This window comes from Cricetulus griseus, chromosome 3 (assembly GCF_003668045.3).
Source record: "Cricetulus griseus strain 17A/GY chromosome 3, alternate assembly CriGri-PICRH-1.0, whole genome shotgun sequence".
NCBI classification, from domain to species: Eukaryota; Metazoa; Chordata; class Mammalia; order Rodentia; family Cricetidae; genus Cricetulus; species Cricetulus griseus.
In genome coordinates this window covers 99225075-99242099 of record NC_048596.1, presented here as the reverse complement: position 1 = coordinate 99242099, position 17025 = coordinate 99225075, and the positions used below count along the sequence as shown (strand labels likewise).

Genomic DNA, 17025 nt, shown 5'->3' with positions numbered 1-17025 from the left:
ATCCCCTAGCACTAAAGTTACAGGTGGTTGTGAGCCGCCTGACATTGACATGGACGCTGGAAACCAAACACAGGTCTTCGGCAAGAGCAGTATGCACTCTTTAATTGCTGAGCTGTCTCGCCAGCCACAGTTTCCTATTACTTAAACAAATGATCACAAACTATAATAAACAAACTCTTGGCTTATAATAACTTAAATTTGTTATCCTACTATCTCAGAATTCCAAAGTCTGAAGTGATGTATTAGGTACTTTTTCACTGTGACAGATACAATGTAAGGGAGAAAAGATTTATTTTGGCTCATGGGGCCCATCATGGAAAGGAAGGTATGGTGTCAGGACCTGCTCCGTGGTAGTGGCTAGAACATGTGGTACATGCTAACATCACCCAGAGGACCTGATGGCTCAGGCTGTAGTGAAGTCTGGCTGTAATAACCCTAAACCTACACTAGTGGACTATGTAAGCCCATTTCCCCAAAGTGCCACAGCTCACTTCCAACCAAGAATTCAAGAGAATGAGCCTGTGGGGTACATTTCAGATTCAAACCAAAACAAATGAAGATGAAGGTGTCACTGAACTAAAATTAAGGTGTCAGCAGGTGTTTGTTCCTTCTGCAGGCTGGGAAAGAGTCTCTCCTCTAACCTAACCTAGAAGCTGCCTTCAATCTGTTACTCACAGACCACTGATTCACTTTGAAAGTCAGCAACACAGTATCTTTGCTTTTATTGTCCTGTATTTTTCTTTGCCCTTTTTAAAGGACCTTGGCAATTGTACTGAGACCACCAGGATAATCCAGGATGACCTTAAAGTCAAGATCCTGTTAGAACTACACACCTTAGCTTCGTGAAGCCCTCTCCCTGTCCATGCATGCCAGGCGGGCCCCCTCCTAGGTGTTCTCACCCACTGCACAGTGATTACCCATAACGTGTTTTTGTGGTGATTTACATCTCCATCTCCCCTTGTGAAGGGAGGGCTGCATTTGCACTTACCATAGCACAGATGTTGCTGAACACTTGAATGAATGAGTAAATGAATGAGCATTGTCGGGCTAATGAGTAACGGGGTGGAAGAAACAAGCAGCCTAGTAGACTATGACTACACTTCTTGTCACTATGTGGTGACTCGATCCCAAAGTTTCATCTTCTTGTAAGTCCTAGCCATCTTTCACAAGGACGCCCGGCCCCGTCCTCTGAAGCATTTCTCTCCCCTCCTGCCACCACGCTTCTGTCACCATGCAGTATCTGTCACCCTCCGGAGGTCCCCCCAGGATCCAGTAGTTTGGCGCAGCATGGCCGTAACTAGAGAATTCACTGCTCACCCTCTCTGCCTCAGTCTCCCCAAGTGTGAAAAGCATGGTAAAAATCAGTGTGGTGTTAGCGGCGGGCTGTGGAGTGGCGGGAGGCGGGCGAGGGGAGGGCGACTCGAGGCTGCGGGCGGGAGCGGTGGGCGGGGTGGCCGGCGGGGGCGGTGCCGGGCGGGAGCGCGGAGAGAAGCGCGACCCCGCGATGGGCTCAGGGCGCGGCTGGCGGCGCTGCTGGCGCTGCTGGCGCTAGGGGCAGGGACCCCGCGGCGGCCACGGCGCGGGAGGACACCTTCTCTGCGCTGACCAGCGTGGCGCGCGCCCTGGCGCCCGAGCGCCGGCTGCTGGGGACACTGAGGCGCTACCTGCGAGGGGAGGAGGCGCGGCTGCGCGACCTGACCAGGTGAGGGGGCCCGGGCGGGCTCTGCGGTGTCAGGCGAGACTTCCAGACCCATTGTCACGGTGTTGGGGACCCCGAGACACTTTTTGGAGGAGTGGGGAAATGGGAGTTCTGTGCCATACCTTGTGAGAGGTCTCTCTCTCTCTCTCTCTCTCTCTCTCTCTCTCTCTCTCTCTCTCTCTCTCTCTTTCCCTCCCTCCTCCTCCCTCCCTCCTCCCTCCCTCCCTCTCTCTCTCTCTCTCTCTCTCTCTCTCTCTCTCTCTCTCTCTCTCTCTCATACACACACACACACACACACACACACACACACACACACACACACACAGAGACATACACACACGTCGGGGCGTGGCCCCTCCCCCTATCCCCAACGTGTCCACTGTGAAAAAGTGTTCCATGGTGATCATGGAATCCAGTTGAATCTCACAAATGCGATGGCAAGCTGTGGATAGCCACACACACAATGGGACAGCGAGGAGCCCATTTCGGCTATTCTATCTTTTCCCACAGGTAAAAGCTCTCTGGATGTAAGTGGTAATTGAGAGATTATATGTGTGTGAAAATATCTGACTCCAAGAAAACACGGTGAAAAGCCATTTCATGCTAGGTAATGGCATGCAAAAACACACAGCCAACGTTATTTTCTATGCAGTCAGCAAAGTAGTGCTAAACTACTGGGAGGTAAACCGTTGTAAGATGTAGGACATTCTGGGCTGTGGTGACACTCGCCTTTCCCAACACTCAGGAGGTAGAGGCAGGTGGATCACTGTGAGTTCGAGGCCAGCCTATTCTAAGAATGAGTTCCAGGACAGCTACATAGAGAAACCCAATTTCAAAAAAACAAAAAACAAACAAAAGACAACAACAAAAAATGTAGGACAAAGGACACTAATCAGTGTCAAAGACAAAAAAGGAATGTTTGTATATGATGTCACACATTTTGTGCCTTCTTTGCTTCGGGCACTGAGAAGCCCCCAGACTAGAAGAAGCAGTTGTTTCCGCATAAATACAAAGGATCTTACAGCCTGTCTAGACAGAGCACAAGCAGATCATTTGATTCCTAGCTTTAACTTTAAACTTCAGTTCATCCCAACACCCAGACTCTCCCTGAGTTAACTTTAAACTTCAGTTCATCCCAACACCCAGACTCTCCCTGTTCACTCACACAAATGTTTATAAGAAATGATCATTAAGGACAGTCAGTTTCATAAGAGTTGGCTTAATCCTGAAGTCTGCACTTCAAATAGCCATTGGTGGTAACTTATGACTTGTGTGCAAACAAGCATTTTTCCAGGCTGTGTTATCCAAATTGGTTTGTCAAAAATTCCAGGTCACATTCTCACACTAAGAAAGAACATTCTATGAACATGAGGCAAGTTTAGGAAAAACTAATAGACCTGTCTACACTAAAAAGAAGAGGAGGTTATTTTTATTAATTTCCAGTGTCCATTCCATTACTTTCTGATGCCCACCCCTACGCACATTATCTGATATGTCAGGATCCAAAACAGCCCCACAACTACTTTGGGCTTTGTCAGAGGCTGGAGTACAGAGTGGCTAGAGTGTAGATTCGGGAGCTCAACAGACCTCTGAATTCCTGACACTGTCCTTGTTACATCTTTAAGCTTTAGTTCCCTAATCTATATACAATGATGACTTAAAATAAGTAGCACTTATTACTGCATGGTTCTTGGAACAATTGAGTTCCAGGTAAATTTACTTATCTCTGTGCTTAGCATATAGTAAATTACTGGGCAAATGTTAGCTTTTTATAGCTATTTAAGACTGGCTGATCAGTAGGCAATGGTGGCACACGCTTTTAATCCCAGCACTCGAGAGTCAGAGGCAGGAGAATCTCTGTGAGTTCGAGGCCAGCCTGGTCTACTGAGTGAGTTCCAGGACAGCTAGGGCTACACAGAGAAACCCTGTCTCAAAAAACAAACAAACAACCAAAAACCAAGATAAGTATAATCTCAGCACCAGGTGGCTAAAGCGGGAAGAATGCTGTGACTTTGAGGACAGCCCCAGCCACAGTGAGACCCTGTTTCAAATAAAGCTTTTGAAACTACTACCCTGTCAGCTGTACCCCCTAACTGGGATTCTAAAAGGTTAAAGGGAATTTTTTAAAGATTTTATTTATTTATTATGTATACAACATTCTGCTTCCATGTATATCTGCACACCAGAAGAGGGCACCAGATCTCATAATGGATGGTTGTGAGCCACCATGTGGTTGCTGGGAATTGAACTCAGGACCTCTGGAAGAGCAGTCAGTGCTCTTAACCTCTGAGCCATCTCTCCAGCCCTAAAGGGAATTTTTTAAAAGCCTAGATTCTTTTCTCTGATAACTATGAACATTTAATTTCATCCAGCTCAATTTGATGTATTAGAGGCTGCAATTCTGTCCTAGTCTTGCTTGAAAGCCCAGCAAAATGTTTGCTTTTAAAAACAAGAATTTGAGCAGTTTCAGCTCATTTTTCTATAGTCTCAAACTGCTGATTTTATATATAAGTTGAAATGTTACTTCTAAGGCCTGAGGCTTATATTCTTGAATTTCCAAGTCAGGAAATGAAGTGGCTTTGGCTGCTGATGCTCCCCCTCCCCGCTAATGCATAGAAAATGTGCTAGTTAGGGTCCGCATCAATGTACTAGCAGGGAGCACAGTCGCCATGCGTGTCAAGCCCATCCCTAGCATATTTGTATTGCTACCATTTAAAAACTACAAAGAGTGAAAGAGTGGAATTATTTCTGGGCTCAGAATGAAGCATTCAGAGTGTCCCAGAAGCATGATGACAAAGCCATTTCTCAATTTCAAAGGAGAAACACATTAAATTGGCATAGCCCATGTATTGTGGTTGAATAACCTACCCAGGATGCTTATTGCAGGGATTGGATTGCGAATTTTATGTGCAGATTCTTGAAGGAAAGGATCTGATTTTCCACTCTCAGCAGCATTTGTTAAAGCAAAAGGCCATTTGGGAAAGCCTGAGGTTTGCCTTCAGCGTCCCGTAACTCGGTCTCTGGAAAGGAGTTGTTTGCTCAGAGGCTGGGCATACAGCCAAGTTTTGCATTCCTAGCCAGCCTCAGATATCAGTCTATAGATTTCCCCCCTTCCTTTTCTGTGTGGAAGGGAAAGAAAGTCATATGTGACCACTGCATTGCTTGATGTGCTGCTGTGAAGAGGCAAGCCCTGGTCTAAAACAAACCAGAATGTGACCCGGGATGCAAGGAAGACAAAGTGTAGGCAGTGCTTTGATACGATGATTAACTTGGGATAAAAGTCACTCCTGTGCCACACTTCCTTCCCTTTTTGCATCTGTTAGTTTGGATGCCTGCTAAACATTTGTCCTTGCACTAATAAGGGGTCTATTTATTTCATTGTGGAAAGAGTGATGGGAAGAAATAGCAGATGTAAAGAGAAAGGGCCCTAAGAGATCTGTAGAGTAGAGAAGCCTTTTCACCTTCCAGTGCAGACAGCTGGTTGGGGCTGGGTCAGAGTTAGTTTTAGGCCTCCTCCCAGCTCCTCCCTATCCAACTGTCTTGTAAAAATCACTCTGTGCTCAGCCTCAATTGTTCCTGGACACTTTACTTTTTAGGCTGGACTTGGCTCAGGCCAGCACTTGTATTTTTTTTTTTTCTTTCTGTCTAGCAGTTCACTAAATGGTTCCATATGGAGCCCAAGCAGGAAAGAATGGGCAGTAAAACAGCCTCAACACCCTGTAGGCTGGTTTGGGTTTGGAACCCCAGAGGAGCAGCTCACAAGCAGCCCCCCCCCCCCCCCCCCCCCGTCTTTGGGTCAGAGACACCATGGGACTTGACAGGCTTCTGTGTCCTGCTTGGGTCACCCAGGCCCAGATTCTTGTTCTTTAGTTTATGAACAAGTAGTTGAACATTTGACTTCGTGGAAGCTATGGAGTGCATTGTGTCTATTTCAGGCTTCCTTCGTTTGTTGAGAGCCTCACTCTTTGGAAATCCTCAGATTACACTGCATCAAAGCAGCGGACTTCCCGTCACTTGTTCCATAATTCTTTCTCACACCATCCCATCAGCAAAGTCCCCCGCTTCCCCCCAAAGACTCAGTGTCCAGTGAGCTCTTGTGTATATTCCTACATCCTGCTTCCATTTGTTGTTGTTTATGGATTTTGAAATTAATTTTTGAGTAAGGAGAAAAAGCTCTTGGAGGATAAGAGGTACCCGTAACCACCCTATTCAACATGATCAATACATTTCAATAATATAAACCCCATCACCATGTGGTAACCACAGTATAGCAGGAGAAAGCAGCATCCTTTGCCTACATGAACACCCTTGTAGAACACCCATGAAAAATTAATTAGAAAGATGGTCCCTCCAGGCCCTACCACTTCCAGCATTTTCTGATAATGTCACCGAGTTGAAAGAACAGAACAGCCTCACTTTTTGTTCCTGCTATGATTGCCACCAGTTTCTGTCGTGATTCCTGAATTGCTCCCTTGAACCCATCCCATTCTTCCCCGATGGCCACTATGATGGTTTAAACTCTTCTTGTCTCATGCCATCCCATCCTTAGCCTTTTTGCTCAGTTGCTTCCATTTCTGAATTTTCTTCCTCACTCTCTCATAAACTCATTTATGTAAACAGGTCCTAGCAATTCCACTCTCACTTGCTTTGGCTAAATAACCCTCTTTGCTCTCTTCTGGTCTTGTTATACAGTCTAGTACTGCATCTATGACATAATTGTGTCTAGCTCATCCACTGGACTTTTGAGTCACTGGGACCAATATCACTGTCTTATTCAAGGTTTGGCTCCTGGCTTCTGGAAGAATGTATTTTATTCATTATTTCATAGACATGTGTTGAAGCTGGGTCTGGCGTCACAGGCTTGTAACTTGGGAGGCTATGTTGGGAGGATAAGTTCAAGGTCTGCATGGGCTACCAAGTGAGTTCTCACCATGCCAGCCTTCTTGATGTAACAATTGTGTTTAGAGGTGAGATAATTCTTTATCATTTCTTTCAGATTTTATGACAAGGTACTTTCTTTGCATGAGGATGTGACAATCCCTGTAGTGAACCCTCTACTTGCCTTTACTCTCATCAAACGTTTGCAGTCTGACTGGAGGAATGTGGTACATAGTCTGGAGGCCACTGAGAACATCCGAGGTAATGAGGAGGGCTGTGAAGCATGGGGAAATCTTCTAGCTCCTGACTCAGTGTAAGGAGAGAGATCCTCTTGAGTTACAATGCGGAGTAACAGAGTGGACAGGAATTACTTGAGCTGTCAAGCCCTTTAAAGTCTATAGAGTTGGTCCCTTTGCTAATAGGTTATGATTTTAGATTAGAAAATGCCTTCATATCTATTACCTTGTTTGATCTCCACTACATCAAGTGAAGAAGTATGTACTACCCAGTTATGTGTGTGTGTTTATGTATTTTTATGTTTAGATAGCTGTGGCCTTCTAGTAGTTTCTTTTTGTCGTTGTTGTTGTTGTTTTGGTTTGGCTTTGGTTTTCCATACAGGGTTTCTCTGTGTAGCTTCCAAGCCTATCCTGGAACTTGATTTGTAGACCAGGCTGGCCTTGAACTCACAGAAAATCACCTGCCTCTGCCTCCTTAGTGCTGGGATCAAAGGTGTGCACCACCACTGCCCTGCCTTCTAGTAGTTTCTATTTGAAGATTTTAAACTTGAAAATGAGAGTAATGCAACAAGTCATTTTCCTAATTTAGTCTACCTTGCACTGTAAGAAGTTGTTTAGTTTGGGGAGGTTAAGAAAAATTGCCTCGCCGGGCGTTGGTGGTGCACGTCTTTAATCCCAGCACTTGGGAGGCAGAGGCAGGCGGATCTCTGTGAGTTCGAGGCCAGCCTGGTTTTCAGAGCAAGTGCCAGGATAGGCTCCAAAGCTACACAGAGAAACCCTGTCTCGAAAAAAGAAAAAGAAAAATTGCCTCCCACTAAAGGGCAATATGATGAGGCTATGCACTTTATTTCATTTCAATCCCTCCATGCCATTATTCTGAATGTCCTTCTTCCAGATAGTCATGTTAAGAATCTACTCTGGAGGGCTGGAGAGATGCCTCAGTGTTTATGAGCACTTGTTGCTCTTCCAAGGGGACTCAATTCAGATGCCAGTGTCTACATCCCAATAGCTCACAACTGCCTGTAACACCAACTCCAGTGGATCTAACGTGCTCTTCTGGCCTCTGTGGTCACCTGCATGCATGCTTGAGCACACACACACACACACACACACACACACACACACACACACACGCATGCATGCACACACACAAATGCATGCTCGAGTATGCATACATGCTCACTGTCTTGTGAGCACGCACAGGCACACACACACACACACACACACACACACACACACAACATACACACACATGCACACAAGCACACACACACTCCTTTAATACACTTAGTGTTGGGAACTGAGCTTGCTGCTGGGGGCTCTTTGAGCAGGAGGTCAGATGGAATAAATTCTCACCACCTGTGTTTGGAGGCTGGGTGACACTCTTACTTCTTTTACAGCTCTGAAGGATGGTTATGAGAAGGTAGAGCAAGACCTTCCTGCCTTTGAGGACCTCGAGGGAGCAGCAAGGGCCCTGATGCGGCTGCAGGATGTGTACATGCTCAACGTGAAGGGCCTGGCCCAGGGTGTCTTCCAGAGGGTCACGGGCTCCTCCATCACTGACCTGTACAGTCCCAGGCAGCTCTTCTCCCTCACAGCGGATGACTGCTTCCAAGTAGGCAAGGTGACACACAAAGAGGGCCAACTGCTCAGTTCTAGTTTCTTATGGATGAACTGTGTCCCAACGGTGTTTATGTATTCCCTATGCTTGTGGTAAGCCTTGACGTTTGATATTCCTGTTTTCAGAGGAGGAAACCAAGTTTCAGACAGGGTAGATCACCGAGACTGCATAATGCAAAGTAACAGAACCAAATGTGAGCATTGTCCTTCAGCGCTAAACCCCATGCTCTTGCCATGGGAAAGCGAAGTCATCAGATATTAGAAAGTTCTTGAGTGTGAATAGCTTTTCTTTATTTCCAACAGGGTGTTGTGTATCCTGGGTTGGTGTTAAGCTTGCCAGGGTCTTCCCACCTCTACCTCTCCAGTGCTGGGGTCATACCATACCCAGTTTCTGCAATGCTGGGAATGAAACCCAGGGTCTCATTCATGCTAGCCAAGCACTCTACTAACTGAGCTACATCCTTCACATATAAAATGGTTTAATTAAACATACCAGGATGAAAGACATAAACTAGACAAAAAGCATCTTTCTCTTTTTTTCCACACTAACTATACACCCTACAGGTGTATGAATCAGTGGGTGGTAAGCAGAAGCAAGGGTGAAGAGGGGTTTCTTGATGGTGACATGAAAGGTAAGGTCTCCCAGGATGCTCTGGAATCCTTTTCAATGTTCCTCAGGTATTTATAAATACTGAGTTAAGTTACTGTAAAACAACAACCAAGGCTGTGCACCTTGATGTGCAACTTGAGGAGGTAGACCTCAGGAAACTCCCATAGGTGTATTTAGCTGATTTTTGGTCATACTGGGTTGTTTTATAATATACTTTTTGCCAGACTTTGCCTTAAAAAGGCATGGGGTAAGTTATTATTATTTTTCATTTTGAAGATGCTTATTGCAGAAAAGTGTTATTGTTTTGTCCTCCCCACCCCCATCCAAGTTCATTAGCGGACCTAACAGTGGGCTTCACGGGTCCTAGTTCCAAGCTTGGGGAATCAGTCTCTCAGATCTATGAACAGTGAGCCTCTCTGCTTCCTGTTTCTCTGTGGTCCTGAGTAGAACCAGGCTCCAGTCGTGCACGTGGCTAGTTCAAGCAACTGGGTGCACCACACCAGTTAATGCTCGCTAGTAGAGCCTCTTGGCCATATTTTGAAAACCATAAGCCATATACTGAAATTTAGTAAGCCAACTTCCTGAAAGTCTTGCTGAAAATCTCTATTTCTGCATTTATTTGAAAGACAATGCATTTCAAATTTCAAATAGGGCAATGCATAGAAAAATATCAAAAGCAGTTACAGGTATAAATGAGGTGAAAGACATTTTCAAATTTGGCTATATTTATTTACAGGTTTTTCCCTCTCACTCCTACCACCTTACCGCTATCTAGGTCACTGGTGTGCTCTACCAAACAGGCCATTATCTTCAGAGTTGGCTTCTTCTCTCTGCAGCTTTTGCTATAGAATGCATTTATGTTGTTGTATGTGTTAGTAATTCATTTAAAAGATTTATTCATTTTGTTTTATGTGTGAGTATCTTGCTCACACATGTGTCTGTGTACCACATGTATGCCTGGTGCTTTCAGAGGTCAGAAAAGGGCATCAGATCCCCTGTGGAGTTGTGGGTGCTTATGTGCCTCCATATGAGTAATGGGAATTCAACCCAGATCCTCAGCAAGAGAAGCCTGTGTTGTGTGTGGTAAATGTGTGTATGTATGTCTGTGTGTGAGCTGAACCATCTCTCCAGTCAGTAGTTCATTGTATTCACCTATTTTGTGGATATATCACAAACTATTTATTTCGTCTCCTGTTGCTATGTGCTCACACTACTTCCTGTTTGAACTACTGTGAGGAAGGCTGCTATTAGCATTCTTACTGTGTCCTGTGACTGCTCGTCTTTATCTCTCATTTTCCTTTTTGTCTCACTCTGTAGCCCAGGCTAGCCTCAGCCTCCCACATCCTACACAGCATAAGCTAATGTGCTAACTACTTAAGTTTTCAGCTATATTTTTGTTTCTACCACCTGGCATTTAAATTTTTTCTTTGAAAACATGTAACCTTATGTTTTTTCTTGTATTTTATTTAAAATGTCTAAATATTTATGTGTGAAAGAATTCCAGTTATGTCAGTCTACCATATTGCTAGAACTTGAAATTCCCCATGAAAATATCAGCTAAATGCTTAGGACTAGGATGTAGCTCGCTAGCATGCATGAAACTCTGTGTTCAATCTCCTGCATCACATACATACACATACAACATATACATACATGCACACCACACACATAGCACACACATACCACACACAACCTGCATACACGTAAACATATATACACACATCACACATATACATACTAATACACATACCACACATACACTGCCCCCACATACATACACACCACACACCACACAGACATTTCATACACACACACCACATACACACATACCACATATACACCCCATATATATATGTAATATATATATACATATATATATGTAATATATATATACATATATATATGTAATATATATATATTACACATACACACGTATATACCACACATATCATATATACATATACATAACACACATATAGGAATACCTATACTACAATACACATGCTTACATACATCACACAGAGATATAAATACACACACCATACATAACACACATGTACATATACACACAACACACACAGTTAATTTGACAGAGAAAAGGTTAAGTTATTATTATTATTATTAAATTCAACCTTTTTTACAAATAAGAAATGTGTGAAGGGCCAGCAAGACAACACCACAGGCTAAAGGCAGCCCTGAGATGGGAACTGCTCTATTATTTTGCCTGCAGACTGGCAGCATCTCTAGGTCCTGCCCTGACTGGCACTTACACCTCAGTGAGATCATTTTGTGAGAGTTGTTCCAACTCAGTGACTTTATAATTCCATGTTGCTTCAGTATTGACTTCCAGGAAATTCTCCCCAAAGGTCTGGTGTTCCACTTAACTGTAAGCTGGCAGGAGACAGGAACCATGTCTGGTACAGGCTGCCATGTTGCCCCGCATTCCGACGTTTATCAGAACTGACCTGCTCAGCTACCACCACATTCCTCGTGTCTGTCCTCATTACAGTGGAGGATGGGCTGTGCTGTAGTGACTGGTTTGTTCACAAGCTCTCACTGATTCAGGGCTTTAAGGATGCATAGTGACCAGAAAGTATTGAATGGATTAAGTGCATTTGATTCCTCACAAAGCTCCCAGCAATCTCCTTCTAAGAGCACATTCCAGGCTGCAGAGGGCTGGGTGCCTGCTCTTCATGTTCTCTTTTGTTTTCTTCATGCTAGGCCCCAGGGAATTATGGGAAACAGGACATTGATGTTTGCCACTCACTCATCTTAAAAGGCACTTCCTCACAACCTCTGCTCATTGAACTCCTTTTCCTTCTTGGAGAAAGGTCTGTCAGGAATGCCACTCTGTAAACCTGTTGAGGCCCCAAGTCTCTTCCTTCTCTACCTCCACAGTGCATTAGGCATTGTCCTTAGAGCCCTGGTACCATTTTGCCCTATGATGTACACACTTGAGTTCATCTCTCTGTCTCCTAGATCATAAATTCCTTAAATGCAAGAACCCTGTCTTCTTTCCGTAAGTACAATGCCATATACTGTTATTAGATGATAGATATTAAAAAGAATCAAAATAAATTTGAAAGTAAACTAGCCTTCTGGGGCCCAGAGGCTTCCTACTCTGAATAGCCAGATGATTTCTTTTTTCTGTCTGTGGACTGAAGCTGCAGTGGCTTGTGTTCCCTGCAGGTGGCCTATGACATGGGGGATTATTACCATGCCATCCCATGGTTGGAGGAAGCTGTCAGTCTTTTCCGAAGATCTTACGGGGAGTGGAAGACGGAGGATGAGGCCAGTCTGGACGATGCCCTCGATTACCTGGCTTTTGCCTGTTTCCAGGTGGGGGGATGATGAAGCTCAATTTTATTACCATCAGTACAATGTTCTACATCACTTTCTGATTTGCTTCATCTTCCCAGGGGACCAAATGTAAGGGTATTAGTTTGTTATCAACATAGATTTATGTAAGTAAATCAAACTCCTAAAACATTCTTAAAGTGCCAGGAAGCTTACAGAGATATGCTTAGAATCCACATCTGAATCTAAGTCTAGAGTGCTAACCAATGCATGGACCACTTTGCAATCGTCACCTCTCTCTTACTTGCTATGACAGCAGCATATAGGTGTTTGATGGGGTCACAGTCAATGGAGGGTGCTCTTTGTGCTCTCGCTAACCCATGCTTCATCACTGATACTATATCATAATGCTGCTATGAAGGGAGAAGTTTGATTATCCTCTCCCACCTGCAATAAATCCAGCTGTAACATGACCGTTTTTAGCTGCAGAATTGACATCTCCATTCCATTGTACCAGCCTAAGGACTTCCTACAACTCCCATCTTTCCTAGGTACTGTTTATATGCTGCCTGCTGCATCACGCATGGACATCGCTTGCCCTAAATACAACGTCTTCCATCTTTCTGTATGACTAACCTCATTTCTCACCAGTTGTACAGTCTTCAAGAACAGGCTGGGGAAAAAAAAAAAAACCCACGTCATCTAGAAGGTTCCCTGGAGGTTCTAAAGTGAATAATCCAGGATGTTCCCTGTTGTTATTTGGGGAGCAGAAAATTGAACCTAAGATGAGGTAGACAAGTGCTCTGCCCTGGAGCTACACCCCAGTCCCATGTATACACTTTCTCTCTGTTTTCCTGAGAAAAAAAGAAGGAGCATGTGGGTGATCAAAACCCACAAGTTTCTGAGAAACCAGATTTATCCTCCTCAGAGCAGCTGTCAGTCTCCTCCCTCCATGGTCATCATAGTCTTAGCTGCACATCTGTGTGCTCCTCCTACCTCTCCTGGGTTGTTGCTATGAAAAAGGGCACGAAGTGGTTGAGTTTTAGTAGAGCAAGAAGACAGAGCCAACAGAGAGACTCAGAGAGAGTAGGCTAAAGAGTTTGCCCCCCAAAGAACGTCTTACAAATACAGTCCCTAGTGATGAGCTTTGTTTTATTTCCCTGTAAATCTGGTGACAGGCTCCTCTTCCTTTCTCCTTTCCTCTCCATGTCACATCCAATTTGTCTGGCAGGCTCAGCTCAAGTATCACCTACTTGATGAAGCCTTTCTTACCTCTTCTCACCCCCTAGCTTGCCCTGTAGACTCTCACAGCACATTCCACCTTACTTCAGATTTGTAAAAGCATCAAAACACAGAAGACTTCATCTTACAAATGATTTATGATCCCACTTCTCCCTGGGGAATCTGGTAGATGTCCCTCCACTCTGGACCATATAACATATGTTTTCAATTAAAAATTTTAGTAACAATTAAATCAGTGTTTAAGCCCTAGACCCTGAAGTCACACAGACAAAGTTGAATCTGTGGAAACTTGAACCACTGTCTTAGCTTCCCTGAGCCTCAGTTTCCTTACTTGTGAAGATAAGAGTAATATTGGTGCTTGTTTTAAATGCTATGATTTTAAGTTAGTATCTGGCAGTACAGGATATTCTTGGGTTACTTAAATGGTCCTCTGTTAAGTATAGAACAGAATAATTCAAGGCAATAAATAGTGAAGAACAATATGCATTTCCAACAGCAGTGGAATGTTTGTCATCTATAATGTTGTTTCTGGGTGAAATAAAATGCAGCCATTCAAACAATTTCTATGAAGAGTACCATGATAAAAAGTATTCTTGATGCAAAAATTAGAAGGCAACAATAATGATATGAAAAATATGGTTGTGGCTACATAAAAACTGCATACAGTCGAAAGTGCTTCAAGTGGCTGGGTTTCAGTTGAGTGATGTTTTAAAATCTCCCTCATATATTTTACAATGTGATTATTACTGCTTTTATCACTGGAATGGCATTGTAGCATGCTAAAAGTTCAAGGCATTCCGTGTCTGTACATTCCTGTCAGCCAGTCACCACCCTGCAGCACCCAGAGGCAGACTGCAGCCTGCCTGTGTGGGAGTCTCTTCCTGACACTTAGGTACTCTGACCATGATGAGGCCAAGGCTGAATGGCTACAGACAGCTAGTCCCTACACAGCTGGCCAAGTTCGTTTTAGTTTTTCTGTTGCTTTCTTCCCACTGTCTAGACTCTGGGAAGCACTAAGCCTGGAGAATAAGAATAAACTGTACTTTTGCTAGAATTTCTCTCCCAACCTCTCTTCCTCCTCCTCCTCCTCCTCCTCCTCCTCCTCCTCCTCCTCCTCCTCCTCCTCCTCCTCCTCCTCTTTTTCCTCCTCCTTCTCTTTCTCTTCCTTCTCTCTCCCTCTTCCTGTTTTCTTTTGGTGGTACTGTGGGTTAAACTCAGGCACATACTAGGCAAGCAATTCACCACCAAACTATGCACCAGTCCAATTAAGCTTATCCCACAGTTTCTTTCTACCTTTGCTGGTAAAGTGGGGTTGGGAGTAGTAATGTGTTTGTTAATGAGGAGACTTGATGTGTAGCAGGGCTGCAAAAACAACATCAAAACCCCCACAATCCTCTGCATTTCCAGCCCATTGCTTTTTTCAATAAATCTTATCATCTATTGTGGTAAGAATATTTTATAGTTTTTAGACTATTCAGTAATTTGATTAGAGAAAATACCTTTATTTTGGTTGACATTTTCTTTCTTTTCTTTTTTAATAAGGCAGGAAATGTTTCATGTGCCCTCAGCCTCTCCCGAGAGTTCCTTCACTACAGTAAGTGACACTAAGGCATAAGTTACCCATCTCACTTCTGCCCCAACCTTTAATTCTTCTTGAAAGTGAAGTATAGTGTGTGTGTGTGCGTGCCTATGTTCATGCATGCAGAGACCAGAGGAGGATACTGGGTTACTGGGTATCTTCCTTTATTGATGTCTCTTTTTTAAATTCAATTTTTATTTTACTTTATGAGTATTTTTATGTGTATGAGTATTTTGTCTGTCTGCATGTGCACCACTTGCATGCCAGATGCCTGGGGAAGTCAAAAGATACCAGATTCTCTGGAACTGGAGTTACAGACAGTTGTGAGCTGCTGTGTGAGTGTTGGGAATAGAACTCAGATCCTCTAGGAAAGGAGTCAGGGCTCTTAACCACTAAGCCATCTCTGCAGTCCTTCTACCTTCTCTCTCTCTCTCTCTCTCTCTCTCTCTCTCTCTCTCTCTTCTCTCTCTCTCTCTCTCCCTCCCTCCCTCCCTCCCTCTCTCTCCCTCTCTCCTCTAGACAGGGTTTCTCTGTAGCTTTAGAGTCTGTTCTGGAGCTCTGTAGACCAGGTTGGCCTTGAACTCACAGAGATCTGCCTGTCTCTGCCTCCCTCCCTTGTTTCACCTTTTTTGTAAGACAAGGTCTTTCACTGAACCGGAAGTTCACTGCTTTGTCTAAGCCATCTGGCTAGTGAGCTCCCAAGATCCCACAATCTGCCTGTCTTCACCCCCCAAAAGCTGGGATTCCACCTGCAGGTGGGTGGCCATGCCCAGCTTTGTGTGGCGGTGCTGGGGATTTGAACTCAGGCTCCCTTGCTTTCACAGCAAGCACTCTGTGAGCCACCTCCCCAGGCCCCAGCCATCCTTTTTTATTATTACACACAGATCATTGAAAGGGGAAATTTATGAGTTAGTTGAAAAAATGCTTAGAAGATGTCAACCTGCCCCTTCCCAGCTTGTTCTTTCAACAGGAACAAATCTAGGCTCAGAGCCAGGTTCTTCAGAGGCTGCTTGAAGACCCAGGTTTTGGAAGGAAACCTGGGAATGAATAAAATCAATGTGCACTGTGTATGTGAGAAGGGAGTGACTCAGAGGGCTATTCACTTCTTCGACTGTTTACTGAGAGCTATCAGTTCTTCCCCTGAAAACCAGAGCTCACTTGGCTATGCAGGCATCCTGCCCAGTCCAGCTCAGCCCCATCAGGGAATGCCTTATGTCAACAGCAAAAGGAGGAGATGCTGAGAAGCTGAACTTCAAGATTGTTACTTAAAATTTTGTTGGTAGATGGCTTCCTAGATTTTCCTTTAAGTATTTAGCTACTAAAATAAGTTGTAAAATCACTAATATCACCAAGTGTTTGAGGGCTTCTTTTTTAAATTTTATTTTATGTGTATATTTTGCCTGCATGTATGTCTGTGTACTATGTGCATGCTTGGTGTGCATGGAGGCCAGAAGATAGTGCCAGGTCCTCTGGAACTGGAGTTACAGATGGTTGTGAGCCACCATGTGGGTGCTGGGAACTGAACCTACATGCACGAGCCCCTGTGGAGTACCTTTAAACTGCAATCACTCATAACTTTTGAATGAATCCGCCTAGTGTGTTCAGCCCTCCTTATCTATCTCTGGGCTCAGTGTCCATGGATTCAATCAATACAAGAAAAACATTGCAGCACAAATAATACAAACCTAGAGACAGAAATTGGGGTTAAAACTGAAAATCAGAGAAGCAAAGCAGTCAGCCACTGGAGTTCTCACCTCTACCAATGCTCAGACCAAAGCGGGGCAATCCTGTCCTCAGAGTGACTGCAGACTGCAATGCTCTCCATCAAACCTCAGACTGCACTGCACTGAGCTCCTGCCTTATG

General features: G+C 44.2%; 1 protein-coding gene across 1 annotated transcript in view; it reads left to right on the top strand.

Annotated features, from left to right (window-relative positions):
* The first annotated feature begins 1287 nt into the window (after positions 1-1287).
* P4ha3 (prolyl 4-hydroxylase subunit alpha 3) overlaps positions 1288-17025 on the top strand; it is a 33616-nt gene continuing 17878 nt past the window's right edge. The window contains 6 exon segments of the mRNA XM_027407497.2: positions 1288-1557; positions 1560-1702; positions 6696-6838; positions 8214-8437; positions 12233-12382; positions 15125-15176. Of these exon segments, the coding sequence (XP_027263298.1) occupies positions 1288-1557; positions 1560-1702; positions 6696-6838; positions 8214-8437; positions 12233-12382; positions 15125-15176 (982 nt within the window).